The 18,135-nt window shown below is 33.8% G+C and overlaps 1 protein-coding gene across 19 annotated transcripts in view; it reads left to right on the top strand.

Moving 5' to 3' along the window:
• Positions 1-18,135, top strand: part of LOC130447072 (rho GTPase-activating protein 21-B) — a 257,972-nt gene that overhangs the window by 120,329 nt on the left and 119,508 nt on the right. For all 19 annotated transcript variants that reach the window (XM_056783706.1, XM_056783715.1, XM_056783718.1 and 16 more), the window contains one exon: positions 12,139-12,186. In XM_056783706.1, coding sequence (XP_056639684.1) covers positions 12,139-12,186 — 48 coding nt within the window. The remainder of the gene's footprint in view (positions 1-12,138; positions 12,187-18,135) is intronic.

An 18,135-nucleotide genomic window follows, 5' to 3' on the forward strand; every position in this document is an offset into this window, starting at 1 on the left:
TCGAACGTGGTTCACCGGCTGCAGTACACTCTGTTTATGATCGTTTTGATTTATTACGTTTAAACATGACCAAACACTGCTCAGAATCATCAACATGTTGTTGTTTTTAATCGACTGTGATTAAACGCGGCGCCCACTTCGAAAAAAGCTTTCTCATGGTCAAATGTTCATACATAATTGTAAACAGACTGACTTCTGATATCTTCACGGCCTCGGCCATCTCACGCAATTTCAATTTACGATTAGATATAAACAATTTGTGGACTTTTGTTATGATTTCTGGAGTAATCACTTGACTTGTACGATCAAAACGTTCGCCATTATCAGTGTCTATACGACCACGTTCAAATTCAGTAATAATAATTCTTTTCGATGAATCAGAGTTGGGATAACTCTTTTGAAGCATTGCTGAGCATGTACAGTATTATTTCATCAAGAAGCAATGGTAAATTAACACACAAAATTGTTTTGAAAATGCTAAAAGGAGCTTCACTTAAATGGCTGTTAGTTTTTTCTGACTAATCGAAAAGTCGTAGTACTCTGGTACTACTTTGGTAGTTGGTACTTCGTAAACGTCATATGGATTTGAAAATTGCAACGCCATCTGTGTATCAGTGACACGACTTATTGAGCGTTGTCTTAAAGTTGATTCAAGAAGTTATGTTCTATTGATTAGGTAAACAAATAAAAAAAGTCGACGAACTTGCGCCGACAGTAAAAATAAAGGAAAAATCTCAATTTATAAAAGATGAGAAAAAAATGTGTATTAGGGAAATATTCCTTGAAGTACTATAATGGTTTTTACGGAGAGAAAATCTTCTTCTTTTATACTATAATCAAGTGTTAGTGGAAAGGTTCAGGGTAGGCAAAATAAATAAGTGACATTAGTATTAATCAATGTGAATGTCTTCTAAATGTTCTTGATTTTAGGTCTTTTAAAATTGGTTTTTTTTTTAATTTTTGGAAGATTGATAACAAATTTACATTTCGACTCAACTTCAGTCTTTATCAAAATAGTCAAATTTAAAATTTAATTGTCGATAAAAGACATTGTCTCAGTGTTGTCTATTATACGAGTTTTATTCAAAAAGTGTCTGAAAATGAAACTGAAAACCCCTCGTATAACATAAACATACATTGATTCATTATTATTTTTAAGAACCCGTAATGTTTTAAATATGATTATTCGCTACCAATTTCCTAGTATGTAAATACCCAATATTACCAACTTTATAAAATAGTATTAAACATAAACAATAAATTTACTACCGCCTACTGAAAGTAATTCTACCGGCATATATATATATATATATATACATTATAGTCTGTCTTGACAGCGCCTTGTCGAAGTACATCGTAACAACCTTGGTCTAGCTCATCTAGGAATGCGAAATGACCGTACGAACGAAAAAAAAAATCACGTATTGAAGAAACGAGAACCCATTTTGAAGCGTGTTAGCTGAAACGACGTATACGTGTGATCAATATACATGAACAAAACATTTTTAGTATGGGGATTTGCATATTGACGATATTGCGATGTTTGAAAAATAAAAAGAAATGTGCCAAATGTGTCTTGTTTGATTCATCAATTGGGAATATATGAAATTTGATACTAGATCAAAGGCGACTCGTGGTAAAAACAATTAGATGTTCTGCAATTGTTCAAAAAAAAATTCAAATTTTCTTCAATTCTATCGGCTGAAATGATGGTTGTCATACAATCAAAATATGCATCATGCACTAAGTCTTCACACATGTATTTATTACATTTCTTCAACCCTACGATATGCTGTCAAAATAATTATTTTTCTAACAAGTGCTTGACCGCTTGCCCGAACTCCGCTCCGCGTCGTTCGGGACAACTACAGTCGCGTGCGGGAAAGACACTTTACGCATGAGTTAGGAACATTATTTTTTCTACACTGTATATACAAAAAATACCAACCCATTTTTCAAAAATTATTTTATTCCAACAAACATAATAATATAAAAAAGTTTAACTAAAAACTACTAATTATTATAAATATTAATATTGAAAACACAATTTGTTGTATTCTGTAAAATAGTAAGAATTGCCGACCCAGTGGAGTTATTTGGTTTCAACTGGAAGGTAGATGACGTCGGTGAGGATGGCATCTGTGCAAGTCGCATAAAGATGACGATGACGGTGACGGCAACAGTTTTAAGTCATTTGTAGAACAGAGAAACTTTTTACCATCGAATAGCGGGACCATAAAGTATTAGATTTCAAAACCTTACTTAGGTCTGAAAAATACTCCAGAAATACCTCTTCCTTATAAGTTTTGGCCCCTTTCTCCTTATACCATGTAACAAAATGGTCGTATTGCTTCTTATACTTTGGTCTGGATTTGGCAGGTAACAGCTCGGAATTAGCTTCATTTGCAGCCTTCAAAACGGCTTCGGTAAGTTCTTCGTCGGATGAATCCATTAATATTATTGTATCGGATTCGGTTTAATGTGGTTTATTTTAGAAGAAGATTGTACTTATTCGGTCACTTCCAAGACGTTTTGAACAACTTTGACATTTTAGTAATAATTACACGCTTGGGTTGTCATAGCAACTAATATCAAACCCGGGTGGTTTGATAGTTGTTTCTCCTTAGAAGAATGCGGGAAAGTGACACTTTCAAAACTAAAATGCGTGTGGAAAAGTGGGTTAAAACGCACGGTCGTAGAAAAAGTATATTTTATGCATCAACCACGCAGGGTTATTACCGAGTAATAGTCGGGGAGCTGGCTACATAAAATAACATCGATAAGGTACACGACGTTTGAGCTTGGAAACCGGGGACCCGTATTTAGTACATCACCAAACGGCATTTCTGGTACTACTTATCGATGCTATTTTATGTAACCAGCTCTGGGACTTTAATTGAGGTCTGATACATTCGATCTTTAAATCTAGATTTTACAATGTACTTAGTTTGCAATTTTTCAGGTAGTTCATAATTTTTTTTGGGTCTTCTTGAAGTACCTTCTCCAGTGAATATGGTAGTTGATTCATTTTTCGTTCGTTGTCGATTAAGAGATGCTTCAAGGTTAATTCACTATTGCACATCTCGCACATTGTTTTGTGATTTCCCGCTAATAGGTAGTCATGTATGATACTAGTATGTCCAATTCTTAGACGGGAGAGGGTCTGATTTGCTGACCCTTACCATTTTTCTTGGATTTTCTTCTTAAAAAATGTTTTGAAATCGGTATGTACCATATAATTACTATTTGGCCCTATAGTTTGCTTAAATATATTAATATTTTCAATTTTAGGCAAATATTGGTTAACTTATAAATCATTTACACTGAATCTGCCACAAAGAATAATTTTTATATTGTTATTGATAAAAAAAAGGAAAAATAATTAAAAAAAACATTAAAAATTTGGTCCATCATTTTTGTTACATTTTCTAACAAATTATGTCATTCTAATAGTGGGCATTTCTCTCTCTGCTATCAGGCATCTCATAAATTAAATTTTGGACGTAATCCACCGGCATAGCATCCCATTCTTCATGAAGAACAACTGGAAGTTGATTTGTCACTAAGAGGACGATGTCTAGTACGCATCCTCAAATTATCCCACAAAAGCTCCATGGAATTCATATCGAGGCATCGTGCAGGCTAGTTCAGAACTCCAATAAATGGAGTAAATCGCAGCCTCTGAGAGCACTTCCTTGATATATCTCCTAGTAGTTAGAGCCCTATTATGAATGAAAATCAGAAAACCCTAAACCAGAACTGATCTCATTTCGTAAGGCCGTGATTTAGCAAATCCCTCCCTGATCGTTTCCACACTCTGTCTCGATCGTCCAAATGGTATAGACCAAAACGAGAATCATCCATGAATAAAACAAACATTGTTCTATAGTCGAATGAGAATGATGGTCAGTAAATGATCGCCTTTATCTTCGATATTTCACCGGGAGTTGAATCCCTGTCGCGGATCGCTTGGATACAATCTCATGCTCCCCACTTCAATCTATTCCGAACGATGGGAGCTCCTAAATCTCATACTGTCAACTCAAATAGCCTTATAAATCTATCATATACTGCCGTAGGTCGCGTACTACCAGCTCTTCGATCGTAACTACCAGTTATCCAGAAACGCCGGCATGCATAGTGATTAGTAGACTTCACTACCCCAATCGTTTCTGCAATTTATGGGCCTTCTTTTGCCAATGTATCAGCTTGAGTTATTATGAATATAAAAACGTTTATAATGACAGGAAACGTATAGTCATTAACTGATGATCTGCGAAAAACTATTTACAAACCAGGAACTATTGTGATATTACTTCTAGTTGGTGGATCTCTCCTTATACGTTTGTTAGTTGTCTATGATATGTTCATACCATGCAGCCGTCTACATTGTTTTACAGTGCTGTGCAGCATCACCTAGACGATATTATCAGGGTTTATGCTGCCGACATTCTCCTCATCATCCGAGTTGTTTCCACAATACGTACACTCAGATGTTTGTACCTTAGAAGCTCACATCTCCGAACTTCCTTTTAGTCCACAATTTAAGGTCTTTTATCAGTCGTGGCGTTCATTCGCCCGATTTTTCTTCTGTCGACCGTTGTTTTCACGTCTGTATTGTTCTACGTTCGATGGTTACAGCATTCTGTCGTCTTGTATCCTTTTATGCTCGAAATCCAAGAGTCCACGGGGATTACACCCGCCCTTTTTAAGACAGTCGCTTTATAAGGTTGCAGCTCACGAATACGGCTTCACACTTACCATATAGCCCTGATCTGATCCCGTCCGACTATTTTCTCTTCGTTAAGCTAAAGTTCGAGTTGAGTATTAAAATAATAAACAGCGATGATGAAATTGAACGAACAATTTTGACTCTAAATGTGCTATCGCTTGAATTCGATGGACCGATGTTTTAAAATGATATGGATTGTATTTAGTATATATTTTGTTTATTGATGTATATTTCTAACGATCAAAAAGAATACATTGACCGCACTACGTACATCCATTAAATCTATGATAACCTACTTTAGTACAAAACGGCATTGAGTTATTATTTTCTGCATTTGACAACGTCGTCTGCCCCATTTACGATCTGTTCCCATACGTAGCTTAAAATAATTTAACCAAGGCCTTATTTCTCTTTCTCTCTCTCTTTTTGATTGCATATTCGATTTAAAACGCATGAATGACTTCCAGCATGTTTTTTGTTTTTGTTTCACTACAGTCTGTTTTGTTGCACGTTTTCATTTTAGAAAAAAATTTGATGAATGCTGTGCATTTAGTTTCAACTATTTACTATTCATTTAGACGAGATTGTTTTATCATATTCATCGATTCAAAATACGAGGGTTGCTATTTAAGTTTTGAAATATACAAATAAAAACAAATATTTATAGTTGGATATGGCTCTATTGCTCAAAGTCTTCTCCATTAAGATCAGTACAATTTTGAATGCATTTGAACCAATTGTCGATTCCGATTGAGGTACATGTGATTTGACTAGGAATAAGAAGAAATCATTGGGTGCCAAACAAGGACTGTACGGCGGATAACCCATCAATTCGATATTTTGACTGTTCAAAAACGTCTTCGTTTGAACTGATGTGGAGAGCTCGCATTCTCGTGATGGAAAATGATTCGTTTTCTGTGATTGGTTTCCCTAATTATTTCGAACACTTCTGGCAATCAAATGCTCTGTACAGGCAACCATTTGCACATGATGGCATATTTGATTTAATCCCTATCGAAAGTGATAGAAAATCATCGCGATTCAATTCCATTTTTTGACCACGATGAATTTATTTGTAAACAACTGAAATACCACTCATATGACAACACCATTGAAAATTTCAAACTGTATGATAGCAGTGTCAGATTTGACATATTCATATCAGTGTTGCCAGATCTCAAAACAACCCTCGTACTACAATAACTGAAACTTCTACATTTTTTTTTCATATTTGGACAAGTAATGGGTGAAATACGTTTCTTTTCACAATTTTTTTTCAATCTGTTTCATTTCTTGTTTCTGAATAAATCTGAGATACTTGAATGTCTCAAATCCCTCACATTTCAAAATGCATGAATTTCGTTTTCTATTTTTATTTAAAAAGTACAAAACTCAATTGAAATAAATACTGTAATTTCCTCGTGCAAATTAATATTTTTTGTATATATATGTACTTTTAACGATTGAGATCAAGACTTTTACATATGACACTTAGTATATAAGTATACAGAGTGTACAATGGGAATTAAAACGTAGGTAAAGTATTTAACTGAGCTTATAGGCGCGTGCAAGTGTTGCCTGTTATGCGGTAAGAATTATAAGCGATATATTCGTATCGAAGATAGATTCGTAATCGTAAAAAGATAAAATCGTAACATTTGATGCATTTATTTTATTTTTATTAATAGATCAAAACATTTTTATTAAGTATATAAGTTCAAATACCTAACATCACATATCGCTCTGTTGGTTTTAGTGAATTTCTAGAAAGTCGCCGATGTTTCTAATGCTTGATCCAGACTCTCGCGAGGTCTCTACTCTCAAATTATTAGACTATTCATTTCTCTACTCATTAGATCCTACGCGTCATTCACTTACGTCGTTTGACTCGCGTCCGATAAGACTCCCTGGTGGAAAGTCTGATGGAGTTTTCAACTTATCTTTGTACTAACAACGCATCTTTTATTTTGTCATTTTGGTATTTTCACTAAGTATTTTTTATAACGTCAAAAAAAATTGTTGGACACGTATCGTCCGTTTTAATATCGAACCCCTAAAATTCCTTCAAAATTTACCTCAACTATTGCAAAGGACACTTAATAAGAAATCTATTAACAAAAAATTGTCCCTTGTTTCCTTTTTTTGGATCTTCGGTGCAGAATCGTGAAATATTTAGAAAAATGCATCCTCTATTGAAATTTTTTCGCTAAAGTTCAGTTTATTTTGTAAACAAATATTCGTGAACGAATTCAGTGGATAATTTCACGCGGGTTGATTTTACATATTTTTCAAAATTTTCTATAGAGAGTGAAATATACCGGAAGTACGTTTATAAATTGAGAACTAGTGTCAATTACATTATCACGTAAATTATCCGTCATTTCTATTTGCGAAAAGTTTTTTCTAAAAACGATTGTTTATATCGTTTAAAATTTATGATAGTTATTTTAGTATCCTTTGTTTTCTTAATCACCTAATTGGAATTTTGTTTAACCAATAAACCAGCTAATGTAAATAAAAACTAAAAATAAGTATGTATAGTTATTTATATTTTTGAATTGTTTATAAGTATCAATTTATGTTTTACACATCAGTTTTTCTTTTTAATAAAAAAATTCTAATTGGGCAAATTTTGAAAGTAACGCAATTATCATTTCGTGATTATTATGCATTTCTTATAATTGGAGACAAGTTTCCCAAACTCGAATTTGCCTCGGAAATTTTCCAGAAAACCTACTTTTTGTGATAAATGTGAAAAAAAGGTTATTTGCAAAAATTCTTCAGACTCAACATTTTTTCCAATTGCCTTAACTCATCTATAATACGTACCAATCAACGTTCAGAATTAGTTAAGTGCTCAATATTTTACTATGTAAAAAATGCACAATCACTTGCCAATTGAAATCAAATCGATATCATCATTTCCCGCATTCCGCAATAATTTGAGGGCATATTTACTGGAAAGTGCCTCCTTCAAACGACTTCTATTTTAATAATAATATTTAATTCTGGTTTACTTTTTGCTATGGACTTATTTACTAATTATTACCTATTACTGTTATCTACAATTTTGTTACTCATTGTGGTTTTTTTTTTCGGTATATTAAAATTTCGTTAAACTTATGTCTTTATTTAGTTGTTTTTAGTTTTTACAAGCCTTAGTCTACAAATTGTAACAGTATTTTGACAATAAAGCATTTTTCTTTATACCAAATTTCAAAGTCACTTTTTTGACTAATCGATATGTCACGAAATTTTGCACATAGTCTTTTGAAAGTTGGTACCTCATAAACGTGATATGGATTTGAAAATGTCAGTGCCATCTGTGTGTTAGTCATACAACTTATTGAGTGATGTTATATGTATCTATTTGGTTCGAGTGTCGAATAAGGTGTTACTTTTAGACGTCACATCTTTTAACATTTATTTCACATCCTGTATATTCAGCTGGGTAGATTAACGTCGAAGTATAGTTGTTAATGATTCATCTCGAAGAAAAGAAATATATATTCCCTAGTACAATTCATTTTATATTAAAAACTAGACCTCTTAGAAGTTCGAAGCTTTCCTAGGAGCGAAGCCGGCCGCGAGCGCAATACCCTAAGGTCCTAGGTCTGAGGAGAAAAGATTGGGTATGCTGATTTCATTTAGGAAGCCTCTATAGGGTTCCAATTTTTCCCTACTAATTCCATTGAAATTTTCGAAATATAATGATTGAATATAATGCAATATAGCGGTCTCACTGGAATGTTTAAACTACCTACAAAATTTTTAAATTTTCAATAATATTTTTCTCTATAAATATTGATCAAAGAATTAGAAAAAATTGTAATAAAAGTCGTGTATAAAATATCCAAAACTTTTTGTTTCTCAAACTGCAAGTACCCTATTGTTTTGAAAATAACAAAAGTAGCTTCACTTAAATGGCTGTCAATTCTTTCTGACTAATCGAGACTAATCGAAATATGAAATTTCACACATAGTCTTTTGAAAGTTGGTACTTCATAAACGTCATATGGATTTGAAAAGGACAGTGCCATCTGTGTGTCAGTCGCACGACTTATTTAGTGATGTATGTATTTGGTTCAAATAAGGTGTTACTTTTAGACGGCACACCTTTTAACATTTATTTCACGTCCTGTATATCCAGCTGGGCAGATTAACGTCGAAGTATAGTTGTTAATGAATCATTTCGAACAAAAGAAATCTATTATTAATTCCCTCGTAAAATGAACTCGTAAAATAACTCGGCATCGAAATATTTATGAGAGAAAGTACCCACAAATTTGATTCACGATATTTATTTATAAGCTCCTGTCATTTTTCATGTAGATAGAACCGTTATTTCAGAATAAGAAAATTACATATGATTTTTGTAATTCAGGAACTTTATTACGACGATAACGAAACTAAATAACTGTGAATCGCCTATAAATGAAAAATTTCTATATTATTTTCCTAACTTGGTAGTATCGGTTACTTACATACCTGTAATAATCCCGAGGTAGGTATAGTTGAATCCCACAATTGTATACAGTGACGTATGTTGCAGAGAAATTTCATAGGCCAATCGAATTACATGTTTACTCTTTACCAAAAAGTTGTTAAATTTTTGTATATCCAAAAAAATAAGGAAAAGATTCAGTATTAGTTGATAAAAAACTATACACGAGTGAAGTTTATTGCCACGAGCGTTAGCAAGTGGAATATAATTCACCGAGTGAATAATAACTCATTATAAGCGAGTAGAATATCATACTCTATCCACGGTTACTTAATATTTTGGTTGAACCACCATTATCACTTATTACAGAATATAATGAAATAATCATATGATAGACTTACTTAATAACCTACCTTTGTTGGGAGATATTTATCATCAGATGCTTTAGTTAGAAAGTTATTGATATCTTCGCTAGAAGAATTTTTCACTTGTTTAACCTGAAAACCTGCTTTCCGTCTTAGAATGTTCCTAATTTTACATAATTTTCTAACTACATACCTTGATGATGATACTCACTAGCACTACCCATCAATTTGGGTTTTTAAGTAACAAATAATGTCTACTCCAGCCTAAACAGCCATCACTCCGTTACAACAACTATTCGTGATTTTTCTAAGGCTTTCGATTGTATTAATCATAATATTTTAATTAAAAAATTGAAGTAATTCAGGGGAACACTTCTCGCATGGTTTAAGTCATCCCTTACCAACAGAAGTCAGCTTGTAAGAGTTGATACAACAATGTCTCCTTGCAAGCCAATAGAATCTGCAGTGCCCCAAGGCTCAGTACTAGGCCCTACTTTGTTTCTTTTGTCTAGACATCAGTCTAGTTTCTCTCGGAGCAACCCTGATCTTACGGCACTTCATAGGACCATATCTAGTGATCTAATCACCGTTAAATCATGGTGCGATTCTAATCTCTCAACTTTTCTAAAACCAAATACATTGCAAAAACCTTCTAAAAAACAAAAACATAACCAAACAAAACAAAGTAAAAATGTACAAAACCATAATAAGATTAGTAATCACATATGCGATGGAAACAACAGTAATAAACAAAAGAGAAGACGAAGAACTTAAAAGAACCGAAAAAAAGATAATGAGAACTATAAAGAATAACCCAATGGATCCCATTGTGGCCAAGGAAAAGGCGCAGACCGAGAAAAACGAAAAAACGAAATAGAGGAGGATATAACAGCACTCAATACTCAGAAAACTGGAGAGCAAAATGCCGGAACCGAAAAGAATTGAAAATAATAACAAAAGCAGTAAAAACAAACGACTAACTATAAAAAAATGAAAATTAGAAAACGAGGAATAATCCACCTCAAAAAAAAGGATTTAACGCGCAAAAAGTGATAGTCATAATCCTCATGGGATTGAAAGGCTTGATGATGATGATGATGATGAACACCACCATCTTTGAATCTGTAAAATTCTTATGGCTTGTTGTGGACAATTCCTTGAGATGGGAGTTCCTCTTGTTTTGCTGTGAGATCAGTTTCCAAAGAATTGAATTTATCCACCTCCTTAACAGTTAATTATGCTCTTATCTAGTCGCATCTCCGATATGCCCTTCTCTTCTGTGGTACGTGGTGCGACTCAATGTGAGCGAATCTTCAAACTACAAAAAAAGCTGTTAGATGTTTACTCGGGCACACTGCAGAGACTTCTTTAAAAGATTTTAAATTCTGACTCTTCCTTATTCATCTTTGAATCCGTTTGCTTAATTCGTAAGCATGCTTCTCCAATTTCAGAAAGTTCCACTTTGGAATGCGAAGCACTACCTTTACCTACCTAATCCACGTTCAGAATTAGTTGAAAGCTCGATATTTTACAACGTAAATAAAATGCACAATCATTTGCCAATTTAAATAATCTTTTCCCGCATTTTACCTATTACTATTACCTATAATTTTATTATTCATTGTGATTTTCTACTGTATATTGAATTATAACAATTTTTTGACATTAAAGCATTTCTCTCTAACTATAGTGTTGAATAATAGTTCCATGGTGTTCAAGATTTATATTTTGCGGATAAATCAAGGAAGTATTTTAACAAAAAACATTTAGAAAATTCAGTGTTTTTCTTTACTTTAACTTTTCCATCAATAAATTCAATGAAGCAACTACAGTACCTTGTCTAATAAGTTGGAATTTCTGGAACCATTTGTAACTGTTTGTGCCACCACTACACCAACACTCACGATTATACTGTTTGATGCGTGTTTCGATAACCAAGTTATCGTTCTCAGAGACAGTTTACTTTCAAAAAGTTGTTAAAAGACTAGATCGATATTGGCGTCACAAATAAAAGCTAGGTAATGGTCAATATAGCCATGAATCAGTTTCATACACGTACTGGAGGGCCTCATAAAGCAGAGACTGGGATTGCTTTGCATTGTTAGCGTTTTTACTTTTAGTTTTGATCATATTATTTTACGAGTCTTGATTCGGCAAAAAATGGAATATCTCAAGAACAGTAAAACCTACGTACCTCATTCAAAGTTTAAACATATGTTTTTATATAGATTTGAAAAGTGTGATTTAACATAAGGCGTTCTATCAAAAAAATCATATGTTGGATTTGTTTAATTACTTGTATAGCTGGAAATAATTTTAGATGGTAGCCGTATTCATATGACACCAGAGATCGGATACATACGGGTGACTCACCCCATATATAATCTGATTTAAAGATTAGTTTGTTTATCAAAGACCTCTAAAAAAATGCTTGATCAGATTAACGATTCATTATTTCCAATGACACCGGATCAATAAACCACGTACTACTATAAAAAAACCATATCGTTCTAGATATTTCGAGATTAATTAAACCATGTAAGCAACGGATTATTTGCAAAATCATTTTTTTTTTAAGTTGCCAATTTATTTTGCAGGAAACATTCCAGAGAGTACAGGAAGCACAAGTCGAACACAGGTTTCCGGTGAGTGGTTGTTTACTTTCATTTTTTACTGATAAGTATTACAGGGTTTTAACTTAGTTTTATGTCAGTTAAATGCGCTATAACTTCGTCTTATTCTTTGAATTTACACAAAATAAAACTCTATAAAATGGACTGGCCCAAATCAAAAAATGTATCGTATGTGAGGGGCTTTTTAGGTGCGCCCACCAACATGCTGATCTGACGATATTAAGAGGATAGCTGAATGGCATTTGCTGGGCAACTTGCACAATAGAAAATATAAAGGAAAGAAGCGAAGGATACGATTGGATGTTACCTCTATAAAGTTGGCTGGCTCAAGGAAAAAAAGCAGACCATAAATTTATCGCAAATAAAGTGCTTTTATTTAAATAAAAATAATGGTGTTCGTTTTGTTTTACGTAAGAATTAAGTGCTTATTAAGTACAACAGATTCTTCTCAAACAGTATTCAATAAACAACCATCAAAAATTCTTTAAATGACTTTTGTTTCTATAAGTGTTAACCGATCTTGATGAGACGGGTGCATGTTCCAATATCAATGATCGTATTTAAAATTTGGTTAGGTGAGGTTGGTGTGCCAGCTTTTGATATTTAAGTGCAAGATATTCATGTAAAGAAGAATTTTATATTCAACTTTTAACCATCATCCTTGGATGACTTTACTAGAACTGGCGGATCTTGAGTTGATATTATAACAAGCACCTAACATAACCAAATTTTGTATTTAGGAACAAAATGGAAATAGAATCAATTTTAAATACCTCATCTAATCTAATCATTGATTTTGGAAGAAGCCCTTGTCTCATTAAGATCCACCACTTCTAGTTAGGTAAACGAAACAAAAGTTTTTGTTTTTGATGATTGAATGTTGAAAATGGAATACTTTTTGAGAAGAATCTGTTGCATTTTATAAGCACTTGATATCTTTGACACAAAATTATTTTTATTTAAATGGGAATCGCGAAGTTTTGAAAACTGGCAGACCTTTATTTTTAAATACTTTAATAATTCTAAATGCACCTAATATTTGACTTTGAGCCAGCCAATTTTATAAAGGCAACTTCCAGTAGCATCTTTTCAGCTGTGCAAGCTGTCTAGCAACTGCCATCTAACTGAGAACCTCTTAATATCGTCAGACCAGCCTGTGTTCGACTTGTAACCGTTTTATTTTACCAAAATCAACTGTCATCCAGCTTGAAATTATCCTCTTAATATCGTCAGACCAGCCTGTCTTTACTATCGCTTCTTTCTATCAAATATATTTCCTGTATTGTTCTTCCCAGCGAAACTATATTTTTTAGACGACCGAAAGTTGCATTGTGAGTGTTCTATGTAGTGAAAGTGACTGCAAAACACTTTTTTCGGGACGCTTTGGAGTAGACAACTTCCTTAAATGTGACTCTAGCCACCTCAATGTTGACAGTTGACAGTTTCACTTCGATGATTTTGCATAACCTTAAATTTTTAATTTTCTGAAATTATTTGTTTTATCCGAAGTTTTGTCTAAATTAATGAATATCAATGAATGATGATGAAAAAGTAAACATCAGCGACGAAGAGTTACTCGAATCCACGTCATGCAATGCGGCAGTTCTTAATTTGTTGCCGGATAAATCTCATGCAAGGAACGAAAAACATAAAGAGCTGTTTTGAGGTGGTGTCACCAGAAAATGGCGAAAAAGACAACGAAAAACGTAGTGCTCGCTTATTTTTCTAAAAATTCTAAAAGTTTTATGGTCTAAATTCTCGATTATTAAAAGTACTCTAGCAATAAAACAAGATATTCACATCAACAAATATCCAAAACTCCAAAATTTCCCGAAGAAAAAAAACGAAGGGTTCACCGCAAAAAAATCAAAAACTTCAACTTGAGTGTAATTGAAAAAGTTTTGGATCTTATGCATCGTCTAAAAAATGTTGTGCACGCCGCGACTGAAATACTACTTTCTTAGACTCGTCCTGTTGCTCGCCTCGCTTCGTTCGTCTCGCAAATTTCAAATTCGTTCAACAAAGTAGCACTTTCAGTCCTTGGCATAAAAAATAACTATTTTCCAAATGTTTCGATTCATTTTAAGATAGTCCTCATCATCTCGAACCGTGGCAGGAAAATAAAATTTCCAACGTTTATTGTCAAATAGGTACTTTAAAATTGGAAGAAATTTTATGATACGCCTATATAATCTTAAATACACTGGTCTTTTGGCCTGTCCAAACTATTTTCTATTGTTCCATACAGCTCAAATAGACCAATCCGGATTAAATTTGATCGAACTATCTATATAAGGCAACATTTTTAATTTTTTCTTTACGACGCAAAATCTAATTCTAATTAGCTTGTTCCAAATTGGTTGTAATTAAAATTATTACTATTACAAATACCTACGATTGATAACGTTAAATTAGGTATTTTACGGTTTGTTAATTTTTTTGGTCAACGTTCGAAAACCAGGTCAGTACTAAATACGGGAAAAAACATTTAGATATGATAATCACTAAGTCAAAAAAAAATATTTACTTAACTATATTTTAATGAATGAATATATAGTAATCAAGTTTTCGATAATTTAAGGAGAGAAGAAGTTTGAATTAAACTATTGAAGAGACCAGAAAGAGACAATATAAATGAAGTAATATATGGATGACAATATACACTAACAAAATTATTAAACTTCTTCTTCTTTTTCTTTGTGGTGATTCTTAGATTATCCACCCAGTGTAAGTTAAGATTCCTGCAATTTGATTTAACTGTCCAGAGTTGCGAATATTATCGCGTCTGACTCATAGTAATTACTCTTTCCAGCCTTCTAAGATCATCAGATGTTACAGTTTGTTTCCTTCCAAACTTAAAACAGAGCTGCCACTAAACAAGTCGACCACTCAAATTTTATAAAGATGCTTTTGAGTGCCACAATGATCCAATCTCATTCTACACATCATGGTGATTCTGGCCTTATACATATTCACTTGACAAAATCACGGTTCTTGATCGATCATTTTAAACAGATGTTTTCCTTTCATTTCGCATATTTCTGTCCATTCCTCGAGATAATATTCTTCTTCTTATTCATCGTGCGCTAGGACTTGTGTGTTTGCATCAATGGTTGCCTAGCTGCAGCTGGGATGATGAAGACTAGCTTTCATACAATCTCGTAGTTGGTCGTCCTGGTGATCGGGACGTATTCGGTTTTTCTTCCTTTGTCATCTTTCCCAACTTGTCATCTGGCATTCTGTTCACGTGGTCTCTCCATTCCCTTCGCCGATTTCTCGCCCATCTCCCTACAACCTGGTTGTCACACGTCTTCCTTATTTCTCTTGTGGTTAAATAATGTGTGTCACGCTATTGATCTCAGCGTTCGAATTTCAATAAATCTCTCAGGTACGTCTTTGTTGTTTGAGCTTTCACTTCATTCTTTAGATTTGAATTACTTGTTATGTTCGCTCCTAGATATTTGAATGACATTACTTGTTCTACACTCTGATCGTATATCGCGAATTCACATCTTCTCGGTTCTCTGGATGTTAAAAGCTTTCGCTATTTGTTCCAACCTATGCAGTAGCTTTTATAAGTTATCTTCGTCTTCTGACCATCCGGTATCCTCTTTCAGCTTCCTTTACTTTATAATCTCATCCATCATGATGCTGAACAAGATCGAGAGCATACATCAAGAAAAAATTTCAAACATATGCAGGGTGTTTCTAAATTCATTTGAGACAAAATTTAGGAGGTGATTGCTTTTATGAAATAACCAACTCTAGCAAAAATACACATGTCAAAGATTTGATGTGTATTTTTTATGTCACACGCTATTTGAATACGATCCTTCATATAGTTGATATCAACTATGGGTGGCGCGCAGAATAATGATTTAAGGTAACTCCATAAACAGAAATCACAAGGATTTAACTCTGGAGATCGAGGAGGCCTCCTCGACCAATCCAACAGCTGGTATATGTTGCATCTAAATGTTGCCTAGCAATTCGACAGTGCGATGTTTTCAAGTAGTTCAGGAAGATCATTTTCGAGAAAACTGGTAAAAGAAATTCTATTTAATGGCTGGGGCAATTTCAATCACTATCTTTTAAGGATGATATCTCGGAAAGGGGTGAGCTGAAGAAATTTTGTTATAGAAAAGACCCATCTTATTTCCATACGAGCATTAACCTCGTGAATTTTGTTGCACAAATTCAGAATTACCCTGTATATCTCTATCATTATAAATACATTATTTTTTTAAATTTATGAACATAGATCTTTTTCAAGATTTTTGCATCAGTTGTCAAGATATGCATATCATTCGATTGACATTTTTCGACGACTGTGAATATTGACAATTACATGAGTCGAAAAAAGCTACTTTACACACGAATTGCATACAGTATTTTTTCTACTAGTGGAAATTTTATCAAAGTTTAATGCGTAAAGTATTTTTCTTTACGCACTAGTGCGTAAAGTTTTATATACTCGATACTCGAAAGTGTGTCTAAAGTACGTACTTTACGTACAGTAGTAGACATTTTTAGGTTTGTTAAATGTTAAAACTTAAATGACGATTCAAAACTTAGTGCTGACGTCTGTTTGAGGTCGGAACTTCTCAAATAACTTTCGTATTTTATGTGAAAAGTAAAAAGAAATGACATTTCGCTCGTCACAATATTTTAATTCAATCGCTCACCCAAATTATTATTATTATTTTGTGTCGTTTTGATCTAGCTTTAGCCTACATGGTTATTCTAAATGATGGACCGATTTTTAAAAATTCTTATTTATTAAAGTACAACATAAATAATTTTTATACTAATGAAAAGAGGAAGTTTCAATTTGGGCTCCAGCTGTTGCACGGCAACATCTACGCATCCCACACACGAGAAATTGAATCTGCTGTTACTGAATGTACGGCTCCGCAGATCGTTCAGAGTTGTTGGTAAAGGCGGGACGAAAACAGCTTACTTAACATAACCCCATAAGAAATAGTCACATGGGGTGAGATCAGCAGATCTCGGTGGCCAGAAGTGTAGAGCCAGGTCTCCATTTTCCCTGCGACCAATCCAGAGCTAAGGAAGGGATGCATTTAAAAAGCCTCGTACATCGAGGTGCCAATGGGGTGGAACTCCATCCTGTTAAAAAATGAAATTCAGAGAATCTTCCATAATTTGGGAGAATAGCCTTTGTTCCAATGTCTAGGTACGTTATTCCAATCACAGTTCTTTCCGCAAAAAAATGGTCCATAAACATTAGTACGTGATAAGGCATAGAACACGTTTATCTTCGTTGAGTCTTTTTCGTGTTGCATGTCGATGGTTAAATTGCCAAATCTCGTAAGTCAATTTTTATCATTTATGGGCTTTTGATGTGAAAATGTTTTAATATGATTTCGTTAGTTCATGAACAGTTTTTAATACTTGTAGTGACATCTTTCAAAAGCTAGCAAGATTGATAAGAAAAATATATAAAGAAAGAAACCTGTTTAGTGGACTTTCTCCTATAAAATTTCAACAAATCGACTTACGAGCTTTTGCAATTTAACCATCGATGTGGATTTTGCAAACCCCATATGCGAACATTGTGTCTGTTGACATTTCCACTGAGGTGGATGTGTCCATACAGTTGGTTGGGGTATTCCAAGTTCTGTACTGGCTCTACTGGTAGACTTACTTGGGCTGCGAACAAAATTGTCCTTTACACACACTTCCAGTCTCTTTGAATTGATTAAACCAACGGGTAATGCTTTTTCTAGTTGGTGGTTTAATACCAAATTCAGCATGAAATGCCCAATGCACTACAATTTGTGACTGACTTCTTGCGAACTCAATAACACAGAATACCTTGTGCTCCACAGTCGCCATCTTACTCACAACTGGCAGTGATATAGAATGGCGGCGAGAACTCTAGCGGTCGCTTCTGGAACCATCACCGCTTGCCTACACTTGTAATACATTAAAAAAAACTTC

This window comes from Diorhabda sublineata, chromosome 7 (genome assembly GCF_026230105.1).
Source record: "Diorhabda sublineata isolate icDioSubl1.1 chromosome 7, icDioSubl1.1, whole genome shotgun sequence".
NCBI classification, from domain to species: Eukaryota; Metazoa; Arthropoda; class Insecta; order Coleoptera; family Chrysomelidae; genus Diorhabda; species Diorhabda sublineata.